The following is a 17422-nucleotide window of genomic DNA, read 5'->3' as shown; positions in this document are numbered from 1 at the left end:
TAGATATTTATTCTAATAATAACGGAGCTCCAACCATATATACTTACACCTAAGCACCAAGCAAATTCAAATAAAAATTGTACATAATTAACATAACAAAAGAGAATTGGTGAAACAAAATACAGTCCTAGAATATGCAAATTAATTACAGAAAGGTACCATGAATTCATATAACAAGTAAAAGGCCATTCATTTACATTGTGACAACTTCAACTGTAAAAGGAACATACATAACTTCAATTAAAAGGCCATTCCTAGTGCATCTTTTCTTTTCCATTAATAATGCAGAATTGTAGAAAACGACAAGATTTTGATGGATCAAAATCTTGTCCTACAATGTGCAAAGCCTTCATAACTTCAAATTTGTCATTCACCACTACAATTGTGCATTGAACAACGATCTTGTGCATTGAAAGATCATGTTGGGTGGGCTAAACGCGATGGCAGCGACTAGGCGAATGTGGTGAACGACGGTTGAGCAAAGGCAATGAGGCAGCAGCAGTGGCGAACAGCAGGTAAAGGGGCTAATGGTTAAGAAAAAGAAATTTATTTTCCTAATGTTTGCTGAGAATGAAAGTTTCCTTGGACGCTTATTTAAACGTATCATAAAAGTGTGTTTTTGCCCAAATATTTTGGTACACAATGCTAAGATGATTCAACTAAAATAAGGACTTCCACACAAACCCCTAACCATCATGGACAACCTTTCATCCTCTCAGGGCAAATAGTGGGAAACTAAATACAAATAGATGATTATATTGAGTAAAACAATTTTCTCCTCAAATCAATATAGCTTCAAGGAAACTTTAGGGTACACATAATAAGTGGGATAAATAAATAAATAAATGGAACACTCGAATCATATAAACTTTTGATTTATTTCTTCAGTGATATATTTCCCATCCTATTCAATGATTTCCATCATTTTACTCTGGTTATATAGTCAACTAGTAAACCTTCAAATTACACATTCAAATATAACACTGTCACCAATTCTATCCTTGAAAGTTTTTCCTCAACAATAAGTCTTTCAAAGATTTAAAATGCCATCAAACTAGTCTTCTGGGGACTTAAGTCACCGATGAAATCTTTCAATTTTTTCAAGGACTTGACTGGTGACAAAAAACCTTCAAGAACCTAATTGGTGACATTAATATCGTCGGAGACTAAATGACGCTTTACCTTATAATCATTTGGCCACACCATTGCTCATAGTGAATTCTGCATCTAAGCTGCTTTCTACCTTTGGTGGACCTGAATGCCTTTTTTGCATGGCAGGTGAAGCAGGGTAAGAAAGAGGTTTCTTCGCAGTCCCAAAGGATCCTTTCTCTGCTTGACCATTTTCGGTGGCTAATGGACTTTGTGTCCTGGACTTAGCTTTTGCAGAATGAGTTGGCACCATGTAACTTGGAACGGGCGGAGACATAGCAAGGCTCTCGTTATCTCTCACTGATGAAATCGGGATGGAATACCTACGGAACAAGTCTGACTGTACACTGACCATGCTTTTGGAGTCATCATCCATAACCAAACCTCCCTTTGAGATCGCCTTCTTCAGTTTCATAGCAACTGACAGAGAAGGTGGCTTGAAAGAAGTTGGATGGGACTGAAAGTTGGGCGAGACATGATTTTGGCTGCCTGTTGGAGAATGCTTTTCAGAATTGAGCTGAAAACGCACAAATGATTTGCTGATTTCTGCACCAGTAATGTTGTGGCTTGAGCTTCGTACAGATGAGCGGTCGTTCAAACCTTTATTCATCGGGCTATGGGTCTCCCAACTCTGCGCTGCCATCCATCGTTCCAACCAACTCCAACCCCAGCTTGGATTGGTTGGATCCATGAACATTGGATTTATAGATCTACATGTATTCTTCCCGTTTTTCTGTCAGATAAGGACTTTTATGATTATCAAGATTTGTTTGAAAAATCAAGGAACTTGAACTAGTGACTGTGACAAATCATAAGTACACTGCTATTCATTCAAAATAGAATAGGCACACTATATAACATTGTATTTTATCTAAGGTAACTAAATACTTCCATTGATAACCATCAAAGAAGTTATGCGCTACAGTTTGATCAAGCATAACATTGGATTATGCACCCCAAAAAAGTGGCATTGAAAGAGGAGAGGATGCAAAGGTTTAACCATAGGATATATGGCCCTGAATACAGTGACAAGACAGAAAAGGGTTCATGCATATGTCAAGCCAAATTTCATCAGAGGAAAAGAGTAACAAGAGATAAGGAAACAACAAATAAAGTTGGTATGATAACAATGTAACATGCATGCTTGGGGTTCTCCCTTTTAGTAATTTATTATAATATGTGATATTTATATGTACTGTATCCTAACAAAGACAGCCAATTTTCCAAAGGATTCCACTTTCCAGTTCAATTTAAACTTTTTCGTCCATTTCCTCTCGTGAAAATTGATAAGAGAAATAGAAAACCTGACGAGTGAATGCATAAGCCAATGCTCTTTCTCTTCTCATAGCAGCCTCATACTTGCTTAGCAATTTGGCTTCAATTTGTTCTTTAGATTGTAAGCTATCATTCCATTCCCCTCCAATCTATTATGACAATATGAAACAAATTAGAAAACATCCAAACACAATCCGTGTCAAATAGTCAAATAACAATTGTTCAATGTCAATTACCTGCATACTCTCAGGCTCGTTTGCATGCCTCTGTAAGAGCTGTCTCTGCAGAGCTTGATTCTCTTCTAACATTCTGATCCTCCTAGAACGAATCTGTGATTGCACGCGTGATAATGTCTGCATAGAGCGGAGGGTACTCGTGGCTTGACGTTTTACAATGGGATCTGCCATCAATGATTTCAACCTCGCCAGCCCTCTTAAAGCCCGCAATGCTCTTCTTGCCTAAATGTTTTCCGAAGAAAGTTTAGTTTGGAAGGAATTCAAATAAAAAATTTGCTTAGTAAAATCTTCTAGAGTAAATTACTCTCTCATCCCTTGTATTTATGTTTAGTACTAAGACCTCCATTTAATATGAAAATCTATGCAAACCCGTTGTATGCAAAATGCTGACACGACAAATACACTTGTTAAATGAATTGTTAGTTCATGACTTTTTCGCTGTCAATGTCAACCCTACCTTATTGCGCCTTATGTGTTGTGTAAAGGAGAAGAATACATTCATTTGTGTGGAGTTGAATTCAAGGTTCATCTTGGCCCCCAATCATATAAGTTGAAGTTGCACTTAATAAAGGTGTTGCTTAAAGCACACGATATTTAATCACAAAAATGACTCAGTCAGAGGGAGGGAAGGAATGAAGAACATTGAACATAGTAATTTATATTGGTTTAAATCAAAATTGTAACAATACCAAGTATCTCCGAAAAGCTGTTTGAATCTTGATTGCTGCCACTTCATCCCTTGGTTTATCGGCAAACCGAGCAATTTTAGCACCTTCAACACTAGCAGCTGTTGTTTGAACAGCAGGAACTAGAACAGGCTCCTCAGCAACCATGGTTGTTGCAACTTCAACAACATTATCATGAATGTTTTCATTTTCATGGTGAGTTAATTTAATCTCATCTGGTGGAGGAAGATGTGATGTTTTATCAGTTCCTGAGTATGAGCCTAAAGCCTCCAATTTTTTCTTCCCAGACCATTTCTTCTTAGATTTACTCGATTTCTGCGAAAGCAATCGTAACACTATAAGACTTAAGAAACATTCCAAAAAACATGACATAACTCAAATATAAATGTTAATATATTATCCAAACCTGTTCTTTCTTGTCCTTTGAATCAGGGCTGAGAGCTTTCTTCACACTAGAAAACCAATTTCCCTTCTTCCCCATTTTCTTGGCATTCCTCAATTTGATCCTTCATAAAAAAAATGCAAATATTGAACACCTCAAATGTCATGATCCAAAATAATTTATTTTTCAATAGGGTTATCCAATGGCATCTACTGATATAGTAATAGTAGCAAGTTTGGTACACAATTCTCACCAAATTCACAATTTTGGCGCCGTTGAATTCGGAAACTAATGATTTGTTTAACACTAACAGTCTAACACTAAACAATGAGTTTAAAGCTACAAAACTAATGATGGGACAAACATGACTAATGGAAAACAACTTAAAATTACTAAATCGAGAAGAGAAATGTTATATGATCAAGTTGAAAACAAAACTATAAAGATAGATGACAAATTGACCTACTTTCGACACAACATCGATTTTTCTAGAAATGGAGAAGAGCAATAAGCTTCTGCAAGAGAAATTCATCATGAACATAATATAGATTTTTTAGAATTCTGTATTAATTCTACCACATAAATGAAAGCAAATCATGTTATGAAAACCAAACAAGAGGCTTATAAATAATAATTGTCTTTCCATAAAAAACATTGAATCAAAACAATAAAAATACTAATTTATCTCCCTATTGGCATCTTCCCTATAATGCAAATTTATCTACCTAAATTAATCACACTAGGCTTCTAGTCAAAGCTGAGATATAATCTATAAATTCTCAAAATTTACAGAAAAACAGAGAATTAATTACACATAAATGAATGAGTAAAAAAGGAAGTGCAATGGCTATGAAGATGGGAAAATGAGAATACCTGAAACTGAAAACTAAGTGACAGATCTCAAAATTCTGCTTCTGACCCAATTTTCAACTCAACAAAAAGATTGAAACTTGAAGATCAGAGTTGCAATTAACAACATCTTTTTTGTGATCAGTGAAACTTGGCATGTGCTGTAAAACAGGGAAAAATCAGATCTTGCCAAATGTCAACACAGGCTTTGAATTATGGGACCAACCGGTATACTGCTACTTGGGTGGGCCCCAATATCTTTTATCCTATTTATTTAGTAATTTTAAGTGAAAATATTTATAATAAAGTCAAATATTTTTTAATCATGTAGTAGTAATATTTAATTAGAAAATGATGTATGACATATGTAAGAATTTTTTCATAATGTCATTCATTTTTAATTATTATTGACTCTTAGATAAAAATAGTACAAATAAATAATAAATAATATATTACTATATATAAATTTTTACAATGTCAATATATATATATATTACACTCATATTTAATTAGTTAATAATTTAATCTTCTTTTTTTAGGTTGATAATGAACATAATGAAACTGTGTGTTGCTATGAATGTTGTTATGAAGACTTGAAGTAATCTAATTAGATATATCTGGATTATTAAAAACCTTGGTTGAGACTTTTTATTTATGAATGTGCATTCAATCTCAACCAATTGATCAACGAGCGTGAGTTCAAGTGATACATATTTGATTCCCTTAAACAAGGTCTCAGGTTCAAGTCTTGTGGGTGGAAAAAATATTCGCCGGAAGAGTTAATCTCACGTACCTGTGGATGTTTCCGGCTCGAACAAGCAAAGATACATGTCAGAAACTAAAATAAATCTCAATCAATTTAATTGAATACAGAAACTTAGTTAAGTAGTCAAACGACAACTATTTTTAGTCAAAATTAATAACTTAATATGTAAGGTACTTACCACTTGAATCAAAAGGTGTTGCTTGTAGATAATTATGATTAATTACTAATAAATGATCTTAATGAAATATTAATTAGTCATGTAATTAGCGTGTGCTTTAAATTTATGCATAAAACTAACTATCATGTCAAAATAGTGGGGTTTCATGTCAACAGAATGAGGCTTCATTGATGATAACTGATGCACCCTCAAGTGATTTTAAAAGATAATTCTGATAATTACAGTAATTTCATATTATTATATCAATATTTGATAACTTAAATTCTCCACAATAATATAATTTAAAGTTACCCAATCAAATTTCATACTAGAGATCAACAAGATATTAGTCTAACGATGTAAGGTTTCAAACCCTAAAAATGATTCGAATCTTAGGAGCAACATTTGTTGGAAAGACAACCACAAATCCTAAAAATGATTAATTCTTTATCAAAAAAAAGTAAGGAATATAAAAAAATTATACAAGGTAGGAGATATGGAATGACAGTGGGAACATTCATAGTCTCCACCCTTTTTCTGAAATATTAGTGTTTTAAGTTTTCTTGGTGTTCTTCCTTATAGACAGTGATAACTTGTTGAACTAACTCTTATAAGTATATGTAGTTCATAAATATCTTCATAAGTTAACTCTCACATGAGTTGTACCAAGATTGTAACTTTTAAGTTCTAAGCCAATGTATACATGTAAAAAAATTCATGTTATGCCTTACATATTATTAGTGTAGGTTTGCATGAGCCTCAAATATTTTATTTATCTTCATTTCTCTTTAAAATCCAACTCACAAATGAACCTTTAAAATTTGTTTTTGAATTAATTATTGAAGGATAATAGAAGAAAAATAGAAGTTTGGAATTATAAAATACATTTATAATATAACTTTTAATCCTCACTTCCCTTATATAAACCAACTCATGCATACCCCTTAAAATTAATATTTACATAACACGTGAAAGGCTTTAAAGGTAGACGTGCAGTCACGTGAACTGCCACAAAAAACCACACCCCTTATCTGAATTCTCTTTGATTTTATTTTCATTTAAGAGAAAAAAGTAAGTATTTATAATCTATAATCTATATTTAATTATTAATGACTATTAAATAAAAGTAATATAAATAAATGGTAGACAAGTGAATGTAAATCTTTACACTAAAAATACATATATATTATGGTATTTATTTATTTACTTTTTGCATACCTTTATTTCTACTATATTTATGCGTATTTAGGTACCATTACCGAACATCCATTTACATGACAATATATCAATATACATGCCCCTCAACGGTTTGTCATCAGCTAAGGATGAAAATATTTACTAATTAGGCCAATATTCACATATATTTAATTTATTGAATAAAGAATTCCAATAGAGATGCATTACATAGATTTTCATGAATATAAATGTTGATAAAGACAAAAATCGACAACAAAGATTGTTGAGGACAAAAGAGTAACAACAAAGTCAAGGATAAATGTTGTATATCAAGGACAAGCTTGAAGATATGAATAAATCAACAAACAACAAAGTCAAAAGTCCAGACTCAAGTTAAAGCATTCAAGAAGATCTAGAACCTAAGTGTTTTTATATTTTTATTACGTCTTAAGATGTTTGCTTAGAAAGAGTATAGGCTAGGATGAACCTTAATGGAAGTCTCACAACCTAAAATCGATCATAACTAAAATGAGACTTACATGATTTACATACACATGCATAAATACATAATCATATGATTTTGATGTATTTAAAATAATTTTAAATCATACATCATTCAAAGTCATGCATCATATTTTTACAAATCATGTAAGAGGTTCATATCACGTTGAAATATCTTTTTCAAAAACACGTTACTCAATTAAGAGTTATTTTAATCAATTAAGCAATGAAAAATTGGGAACCCGTTAATGAATTAAGTATGAGTTTAATCGATTAATGTTAATTACAATTTAAGGTTTCTTGAATTTTAAAGAATTGATAATCGAATAGATTAAGTGATAATCGATTACCTACACCAAAAAAACAAAATTGTATATTAACCCAAGTTTTTTCGTTTTGCTCATAACATACAATAACGAAAAACACATATTTCCGAAAATCACATATTTCCGAAAATCACATATTTTTGAAAATCATATTGCTCTTACACTTTCATATCAAAAGAGAGATTTTCAAAGTGTTTTTGAAAAAGAGAAAAAATAGAGAATCTTTATGAATCTTTAGAAAGATTATCAAAGAAGCATATTGTAAAATCTTGCAAAGAAACCATATATCTCACATTTTTATATTATGAGTTTGTGAGACTTGTACAATGGTTCTTAGATTGTGGAAGATTGTATATTCAACATACATATATGTAACAACTTGTTAACTTTGGACATTGACATAAATATATTTTATTGGTGTGTTTAGTATCACCATTGATAGAAGATTGATTTGGGAAAATCCTAGTTGCAGATAGGTAGTTATCTTCACCACTTATACAAGAGTCTTGAAGAGAAGCAAGAATGGGCTAGGACGAATTGCGAGTAGGTGAGGTATCTGAAAGAGGCGAGAGAAGGTTAAGTCGCATTGCTTGGCTTAGAGTTCAAGAAAAGAACGCTTATAGAAGTGTCGAATTGGAAAGCGTATTTGTAAATACATTGGTTTTAGTTTCATAGCGAAGAAAAATCTTTCAAGATCAGAAGGGGATGTTTGGATGTAGTTTGGTTGTAGACAAGCAAATGAACTAGGATAAAAGTCGTGTCTCATTCTTCTTAACTCTTATCTCTTTACGTTTCCATATTACTTGATTTACTTAACTTGACATGCATATTATTCTGAGTTATTTGCATATTCTGTTATGTACATTTACTGTGCTTAATCATCTGTAATAGTGTATATAAGTTTACTTTAATCTTGGTAACGTTGGAGATTAAAGAAAACTGTTTTTCAAAGAACAAGAAATGAATAATCGATTAGGTTTTTGAGTTAATCAATTATATGTACAACAAGTTAATCGATTATATTTGTGGTTAATTGATTAAATAGTAAGAAAATTTGTAAAATCTTTTTGTTAATCGAGCAATGGTAATTATGATATCACTTATTCATCCCCTCTAGGTGAAATACAGAGCCATGTGGGACCTAACAAATAAGATAATTGATATATATATATATATATATATATATATAGGGTTTGCTAACATGGGTAAGGTGTCTTTTCAGTTAGTTACGAATACTCATATATGTACAATTTACATATTCTGTTGCATTTTCTGTATCTTTCCTTTTTTGGCAGTTTTGGCAGTTGGTAGTTGTTCAGTTAGCTATAAATAGCAACTGCAACTGTTTTAGGGGATTCATTCCATTTTTTTTATAGAATTAACATTCTTCTTGTAATTTTTCAATCTTTCAACTCAATAACACATCTCGAAATCCTTTCCTTCTATAGGATTTCCTGTTTCTATCCAATAATTCTTCGAGTTATCTTGTAATTCCTAGAATTACCGTTTCCATCCTTATCAATTGGTATCAGATTTGGTTGTTCCTTGGCCACAAACACGCTTCAATGGCGGAATCTATTAGGAGTCAAGCTTCTTTAAGAGAAGTGGAAGAAAGGTTGGAAAGTAGAATGTCTGCCAAGATTGACTCCAAGATGATGGAGCTTGCTGGTTCTATTCAGAAATCCCTAAGTGAATCACTGAAATTGACGATGGAAGAGTTGATGAAGCATAACAACGATGGTGTGGAAGATTCTGCACGCTCTAGGTCTGGTCCACCAGGTGAGCAACATAGCAATTCACACTATTCTTGTGGAACTAGGTTGTCAAGAATTGATTTTCCTCATTTTAATTGAGATAAGGTGAATCAGTGGGTTTAGCAATGTGAAACGTACTTTTTGATTGATGCCTCACCTGATGAATTCAAGGTGAAATTGGCGGTGGTTCACTTTGAAGGTCGAGCTTTACAATGGCACCATGCCTTTGTTAAGTCTCCATGGACAAGTTCTTGGCCAAATTGGAGTGAGTATGTAAAGATCTTGATTGAAAGATTTGGTGATGTTTGTGATGATCATATGGTTGAACTCATGAATCTAAGACAAAAAGCTACTATGGTTGAGTATCATGAAGAATTCGATGCAATAATCACAAGACTGGAGTTGTCTAAAGAGTATGTTCTAAGTTGTTTCTTGGGTGGGCTAAAACAAGATGTTCAAATGATGGTGAGGATGTTTCAACCTCAATCTGTTAGGAAGGCTTTCACCTTAGCTAAGCTCTATGAGTCTGCTAACAATCAAACATCCATGTTGCAATATCCTGCTAAGATCAATAGGCTTGTTACTAGTACAAAACCTAGTCTTCTTCCAAAGCCTGTTACTGGTGTTGAAGCACAAGGAGAATCTTTGAAGCCTAAGAACAGACCTAATAAAAGTCTGACTCCAGCCTACATGAATGAGAGAATGGAAAAAGGGTTATGTTATTTTTTGTAATGCTCCATACACACCAGGGTATTGTTTGTCTCATAAGAAGCTTCAGATACATATAATGGAAGTGGAGGACAATGATACAGATGAATATGTTGAGTGGGAACCTAAGTCTGCAGGACATGAATATGGTGAACCACAGATTTCTGTCAATGCTCTCACAGGCATGCTAAGTTTTAGAACTATGAAGGTTACATATCATTATCACAAAAAACCTTTGCACATTTTGATAGATAGTGGAAGCACCCATAATTTTTTGGATATCCAGAAAGCTAAGGTAATTGTATGCAAGGTTGAACATTTGGAACCTTTAATGGTCACTATTGCTGATGGAAATAAGTTGCAAATATTAGTTGTGGTGATAAATTTTTCTTGGACTACACAACACACCACTTTTACTTCATTTGTGATGCTTATTCCCTTGGGGTGTTGTGATGTGGTATTGGGAGTGGAGTGGTTGGTGAAATTAGGAGTCATTACTTGGAATTTTGATAAATTGACTATGAACTTTAATATCCATGGTAGAAGGCATGTTCTTAGAGGTTCCACCACAAATAGTGTTAAAACAATCAAGAAGCAACAATTAGAGAAGGTTTTGCCAGAGGGTGTTTAATTATCTATGCTACAAGTATGCACTAAGGAAGGAGGGTTGTTACAATCCCTTACTACTCATGTAGAGCAGCTACAAATAACATTACAACTTGCTCAAGCAATTGACAAGTTCCTTGGAATTTTTGCAGAAACTTCCCAGTTGCCACCTATGAGAATGGGACACAACCACACAATTCCACTTATCCAGGGGAGCAATCTAGTAAATAAGAGGTTGTATAGATATGATAAGCATAAAAAAGACATTATTGATAAGTTGGTGCAAGAGATGCTGGATTCAGGCATCATTCAAAATAGTAGCAACCCATATGCAAAGTCTAGTGGTGTTAGTGGGTAAAAAAGATGGCTCTTGGAGGCTATGTGTGATATTATAGGGAGTTGAACAAAGGCACTATCAAGGATAAATTTCCTATTCCATTAGTAGAGGATCTTATGGATGAGTTACATGACTCCACAACTTTCTCTAAGCTTGATCTTAGATCTGGATATCATCAAGTTAGAATGGACCCACCTAATATACATAAAACAACATTCAGAACTCACGGAGTTCGTTATGAATATCTAGTAATTCCATTTGGATTGACAAATGCACCTGCAACATTCCAAGGACTTATGAATGCTATTTTTAGTAAGTTCCTTCGAAAGTTTTGTTAGTTTTTTTCAATGATATACTTATCTATAGTAAATCATTGCATGAACACTTAGAGCATCTCACAAGGGTTCTAATGCTAATGGAGGAAAAGATTTTGTTTGCCAAGAAATCTAAATGTTTTTTTTGGGGGTGGAAAAGGTTGAATATTTGGGGCACTTTATCTCTAAAGAAGGTGTCTCTACTGATCCTGCAAAGGTGGCTTCTGTTAAAGAATGACATTTACCTCAAACACTGAAACAATTGAGGGGTTTTCTAGGGTTAGCAGGGTACTACAGAAGGTTTGTTAAAGGCTATGAATGTGTGGCTAAGCCCTTAACTGAAATGTTAAGGAAGGACAACTTTTCGTGGACAAATGAAGCTAAAAGTTCATTCCTAAAGCTTAAACAATTGCTAGTGACAACACATGTGCTTGCCTTGCCTGATTTTTCAAAAACCTTTGTGGTATAAGTTGATGCTTCAGGCGTTGGATTAGAGGCTATGTTGATGCAGGATCACCATCCAATTGCTTATGTTAGCATGGCATTGAATCTTCAACAACAATATGAATCTACTTATGAAAAGGAGCTAATGGCAGTGGTTTTTGCTGTTCAGAAGTTGAGACATTATTTGTTGAATATGCATTTTATCATCAAAACTGATCATAGAAGCCTGAAGTATATGCTTGACTAGAGATTAACCATTGTTTTTCAACAAAAATGGTTGGTTAAATTGATGGAATTTGATTTTGCAATTGAATACAAACAGGGCAAGGAAAATATAGCAGCTGATGCCTTGTCCAGAATGGATACTTGCAATGCTTTGGTAGTCAATCAAGTTGATTATGCATTAGTTGAGAGAATCAAGAAATCTTAGAACAATGATGAAAGCTTGCTTAGACTGAAGAATCAGCTTCAAAAAGATCCTTCTTCTCATAAGCATTACACTTGGCTCCATGATGAACTTAGGAAAAAAGGTAAGTTGGTAGTTGGCAAGATGTCTAGCTTAGAGAGGATATCTTGCAGTGGCTACACACTACTACAACAGGGGGTCATTCTAGGAGGAAAGCCACTATTCAAAGACTAAAATCTGTTGTTTTTTAGGAAAGGACTAAATAAAGATGTAAAATAATTTATTATGAAATGTCAGATTTGTCAACAATGCAAATATGAAACCACTGCTTCTCCAGGGCTACTTCAAACTTTGCATATACCAGAGCAAGTATGGCAGCATATTACTATGGACTTCATAGAAGGACTACCTGTTTCTTTTGGCAAACAAGTCATTTTTGTGGTTGTTGACAGGTTGAGTAAGACTGCACATTTCATGGCCTTAAATCATCCATATATTTTTGCAATTGCTGCTCAATCATTCTTGGATAATGTTTTTAAGCTCCATGGCTATCCAGTTTCAATTACAAGTGGCAAGGATCATGTTTTTATCAGCAACTTTTGGCAGGATCTTTTTTCACTACAAGGTGTCCAATTGCAGTTGTCTTCCTCTTACCACCCTCAAATAGATGGTCAATTTGAAGTAGTGAACAGGTGCTTGGAAACTTATTTGAGCTGCATGTGTTCTGATACTCCTCTACAATGGCTTAAATGGTTACCGTTGGCTGAGTGGTGGAAATGAATACTCTTTTATGTACAATTTACATATTCTACTGCATTTTCCGTATCTGTTCTTTTTTGGCAGTTTTAACTGTTTTGGCAGTTGGTAGTTGTTCAATTAACTATAAATAACAACTGCAACTGTTTTAGGGGATTCATTCCATTTTTTTTTTACAGAATTAACATTCTTTTTATAATCTTTCAATCTTTCAACTCAATAAAACATCTCGAAATCCTTTCCTTCTATAGGATTTCTTGTTTCTATCCAATAATTCTTCGAGTTATCTTGTAATTCATAGGATTACCATTTCCATCCTTATCACGATCATACATAATTTATTTATATTTGTAATAAAATCTATTGTTTTTTCTTCGTCTGAATGTTGGATAATGAATATTTATGATTTAGTCACTACAATGAGCATACTAATAATATAAAGGTTTTATATTTTGTCAATTTATTATTTATTATTTCTTTTCAACTATCTTTAACTCTTTAAAAAATATAAATAAATGATTAATAATATAATTATGTATAAATATTTGTAATAAAAATGTATAAATATTACATTTTTGTTGTTGATATGTTATTTAAATACATTTGTATTAGGTAAAGTCATATTTTACTATTTTGTCATGTCTCCCTTGGGCTAAAATCTAACTATCATTCACCCACTGCAAGAAATGCAATTTTCTCTTGAGAAGAAGAAAAATATATCAACAAAAGAGTGTAATATTTATACGTAAGTCAATCTCTATATTATTTATCTGTATTATTATTTTTTTATAATTTTATTTAATAATGATTAAAGATAAATGATATATAATATGATGTAAAGATATTGTCATATCAGTAGATATTTTTTTTCCTCCTGAAAATAAAAACAAAAAGTATAAAATTTGTATTTGCTTAGGCATGCAATGCTTTTGAGTGGAAAATAGTATTATTTCATACGTGTGATGTGTGTTACTGTTGTTTGGTTTCTAATGTTTAGGTGCACTCAGAATAAGAGGTTGTTTTCTTTTCAGGTGCGTTATTTTCAATTATCTTATTTTACCGTGCAAAGTTTTTATTTATTTATAAATATTCACCTATTAATTTTCTCTATGCTGTTATATTGATGGGTTTGTTAAAACATATTCATGTATATAATTGGAACCAATATATGTAGTTATAATTTTCTTGCATACTCTCTGTTTGAGAAATGGTCACCAAGAGGGTTAGCATGAAATTACAGAATTAGTGATTCACATGATTCATATTCATGTGAATGCATTGAATTTTGAGAGAAAAAATACAACATGTTTTTAGTTGCTTAAATTTGATGATATATAATAGGAGATTAGTAGCTGAACCATTCTAAATGGGCCATTTAGATTGATGGTTTTTTCTCTCCTCATTGTTACTTCACAATGCCTTAAGTTGATAAAATATGTTATATGATTGGTGGCTGCAGAATGAAGCTTCCACTTGCTTATTGATGATGGGGTTGAATAAATTTGCATATCAGTTTGTTTGTCTCACAGCATGAACTGCATAGGTATCTCGGACTCATAGGTGATGTTCTCGGATTTGTGGATGGCTTCTAGTAACTTTGATGTCGTTGTTGTGAAAAGTGAATTTTATTGTACAGAACATCAAAATCAAACACTAGTGGCTTCTGGTTCTTGAGTTCATATAATTAGAGGAGGTAGACCAAGATGGAATCTGTAGCTAATGGCACCGTTTCTTACATGGCTTTACAGATGTACTCGCTGTATCCTCATTTAATCCAATTATGGGTTTTTTTGTTTCCTTAATCAGAAACGCTCGTTGATGACCACTCCTGACGATATTGTCCTGAAACCATCTACCGAATAACTTTGTCAATTCCAAAATCTGTTTACTTGTCTTGGTTTTTAGATATTCCATGTCCATGATCTTTCAAAGGCAAGTTTGATGTATATGTAGTCATGTAAGACCTCTTGTACGATCTACACTTTTCTCCAGTCTCAGTACAGAGTTATCAAGCAACAGCTACATCAGCTGGATGTGTAAGCAACACCATTACAAGGAAGCACTTGATTTCTATCTAAAGAATCCAAGTATCCAATTAGAACCAAGCACATATACGAATTTAGTCTTGGCCTGGACCAACTTTAGATCCCTTGAATACAGTAGGAAAATCCATGATCGCATTTTAAAATCCAGCTATCAACCAGACATTGTTCTCCAAAATCATATTCTTAATATGTATGGAAAATGTGGTTCTTTGAGGGATGCTAGAAAAGTTTTTGATGCAATGCAGCTACAAAATGTGATCTCTTGGACCTTAGTGATTTCTGGATACTCACAGAATGGTCAAGAGAATGATGCCATCATCATGTATATTCAAATGCTGCGATCAGGTCATTTCCCAGACCAGATAACCTTTGGAAGTATAATTAAGGCTTGCTCCATTTCGGGTGATATAAATTTAGGGATGCAACTGCATGCCCATGTCATGAAAACAGGATTTGGTCATCACATAGTTGCACAAAATGCTCTTATTTCAATGTATACAAAGTTTGGACAAATTTCTCAGGCATCAGATGTGTTTACTACAATTGCTACAAAGGATTTAGTTTCTTGGGGTTCCATAATTACTAGGTTTACCCAACTTGGGTATGGGATAAAAGATGTATATCTTTTCATAGATATGCTCACTCAAGGTGTTTATCAGCCTAATGAATTTATATTTGGCAGTGTTTTCAGTGCTTGTAGCAGCTTTGTAGAACCAGAATTTGGAAGGCAAATACATGGAGTGTCTACTAAATTTGGTCTAGGGAGGAATATTTTTGTTGGATGCTCCCTTTGTGACATGTATGCAAAATTTGGACTCTTGCCTTCAGCAAAAGTAGCATTTCATCAGATTGAAAACCCTGATTTAGTGTCATGGAATGCAATTATTGCAGCATTTGCTGACAGTGGTGACGCCAACGAAGCCATATCTTTTTTCCGTCAGATGATACATATGAGATTGATTCCAGACAACATTACCCTTCTCTCCTTACTTTGCGCTTGTGGGAGCCCCGTCGCACTCAGCATTACCATTCTTTCCTTACTTTGCGCTTGTGGGAGCCCCGTCGCACTCAACCAAGGGATGCAAATTCATTCTTACATTACCAAAATAGGATTTGATAAGGATGCAGCTGTCAGCAACTCTTTGTTAACCATGTACACAAAGTGCTCAAATCTACCCGATGCCTTTAATGTTTTCAAAGATGTAAGTGAGAATGCCAATATAGTTTCTTGGAATGCAATTCTTTCAGCATGCTTGCAGCACAAACAAGCAGAGGAGGCTTTTAGATTATTTAAATTAATGCTTCGTTCTGATTATAAGCCTGACAGTATCACCATAACTAACTTATTAGGAACTGGTGCAGAATTAGCATGTCTAGAAGTTGGGAATCAAGTCCATTGCTATTGTGTTAAAAGTGGACTTGTGTTTGATGTTTCTGTAAGAAATGGATTGATTGACATGTATGCAAAGTGTGGATCACTTAAACATGCTCAAGATGTTTTCAATTCGACCCAGAACCCGGATATTGTCTCATGGAGTAGTTTAATTGTTGGATATGCTCAGTTTGGACTTGGACATGAAGCTCTTAATCTCTTTAGAATGATGAGGAAGCTTGGTGTTCAGCCTAATGAGGTCACATATTTGGGGGTCTAAGTGCATGCAGTCATGTTGGATTGGTGGAGGAAGGTCTGCAATTGTTTACATCGATGGAATTGGAACAAGGGATTATACCAACAAGAGAGCACTTCTCTTGCATGGTTGATTTGCTTGCTCGTGCCGGATGCTTGTATGAGGCATAGGCTTTTATTAAGAAAACAAGATTTGATCCTGATATTACTACATGGAAAACTCTCCTTGCTTCTTGTAAAATTCATGGTAATGTTGACATTGCGAAGCGTGCTGCAGAAAATATACTAAAACTCGATCCTTCCAATTCTTCTGTGCTAGTGCTACTTTGTAATATACATGCTTCTGCTGGAAATTGGGAAGAAGTTGCCAAATTTAGGAGCTTGATGAAACAAATGGGTTTGCAAAAGGTTCCCGGTCAGAGTTGGATAGAAGTTAAGGATAAGATCCATATTTTCTTCTCAGAAGATACTTCACATCCACAAAGGGGTACAATCTACACAATGCTTGAAGAGTTATGGTTGCTGATGCTTGATGATGGTTATGATCCTTGCCACATGTTAGACATTAACATTTAGTGGGGCTCATATCACATTGTGTATTTGAAGCCAAGCCCAATTGGTCCCGATTATGTTGCATTTACCTCAACGTAGGAAAATGTGGATGCAATTGTAGTTGTAGAGATTGCCTAAACCACAATATTGTAGCCGCAATTTTGATTGTAGACCGCAAGTAGATTCTTCTGAAACTAAACTATTCAAGATAGGCGATCCAGGATTTTACTTAAACAAGATATACATCAGACATTGGCATTGATTATCTGGGGTATGATATTATTCAAAGTAATATCTTGTGTATTCCATCTTCACTTTTAGCTGAATAAGATCGTTACATATGATATGGCATTAAATTTCATACCCCCAA

General features: G+C 33.8%; 2 protein-coding genes and 1 pseudogene across 2 annotated transcripts in view; 2 read left to right on the top strand and 1 right to left on the bottom strand.

The window, feature by feature from the left end:
• Nucleotides 1-17422, top strand: part of LOC109334498 (pentatricopeptide repeat-containing protein At3g53360, mitochondrial-like) — a 22924-nt gene extending 5502 nt beyond the window's left edge. Inside the window, exon 2 of the transcript XR_002106107.1 lies at nucleotides 17235-17422. The gene's annotated coding sequence lies outside the window, so the exon portion shown is untranslated. The remainder of the gene's footprint in view (nucleotides 1-17234) is intronic.
• LOC109334499 (protein IQ-DOMAIN 1) lies at nucleotides 764-4763 on the bottom strand. The gene is made up of 6 exons (XM_019570314.1): nucleotides 4602-4763; nucleotides 3753-3852; nucleotides 3350-3661; nucleotides 2661-2882; nucleotides 2454-2573; nucleotides 764-1882 (listed from the first exon to the last, which is right to left on the bottom strand). Exons 2-6 carry the CDS (start codon nucleotides 3825-3827, stop codon nucleotides 1190-1192), a joined length of 1422 nt encoding a protein of 473 aa, XP_019425859.1. The 5' UTR covers nucleotides 3828-3852; nucleotides 4602-4763; the 3' UTR covers nucleotides 764-1189.
• LOC109334497 lies at nucleotides 14554-17422 on the top strand (annotated as a pseudogene).

The sequence above is a fragment of the Lupinus angustifolius genome, chromosome LG19, assembly GCF_001865875.1.
Source record: "Lupinus angustifolius cultivar Tanjil chromosome LG19, LupAngTanjil_v1.0, whole genome shotgun sequence".
NCBI classification, from domain to species: Eukaryota; Viridiplantae; Streptophyta; class Magnoliopsida; order Fabales; family Fabaceae; genus Lupinus; species Lupinus angustifolius.
This window is presented reverse-complemented; position numbering and strand designations above follow the sequence as displayed.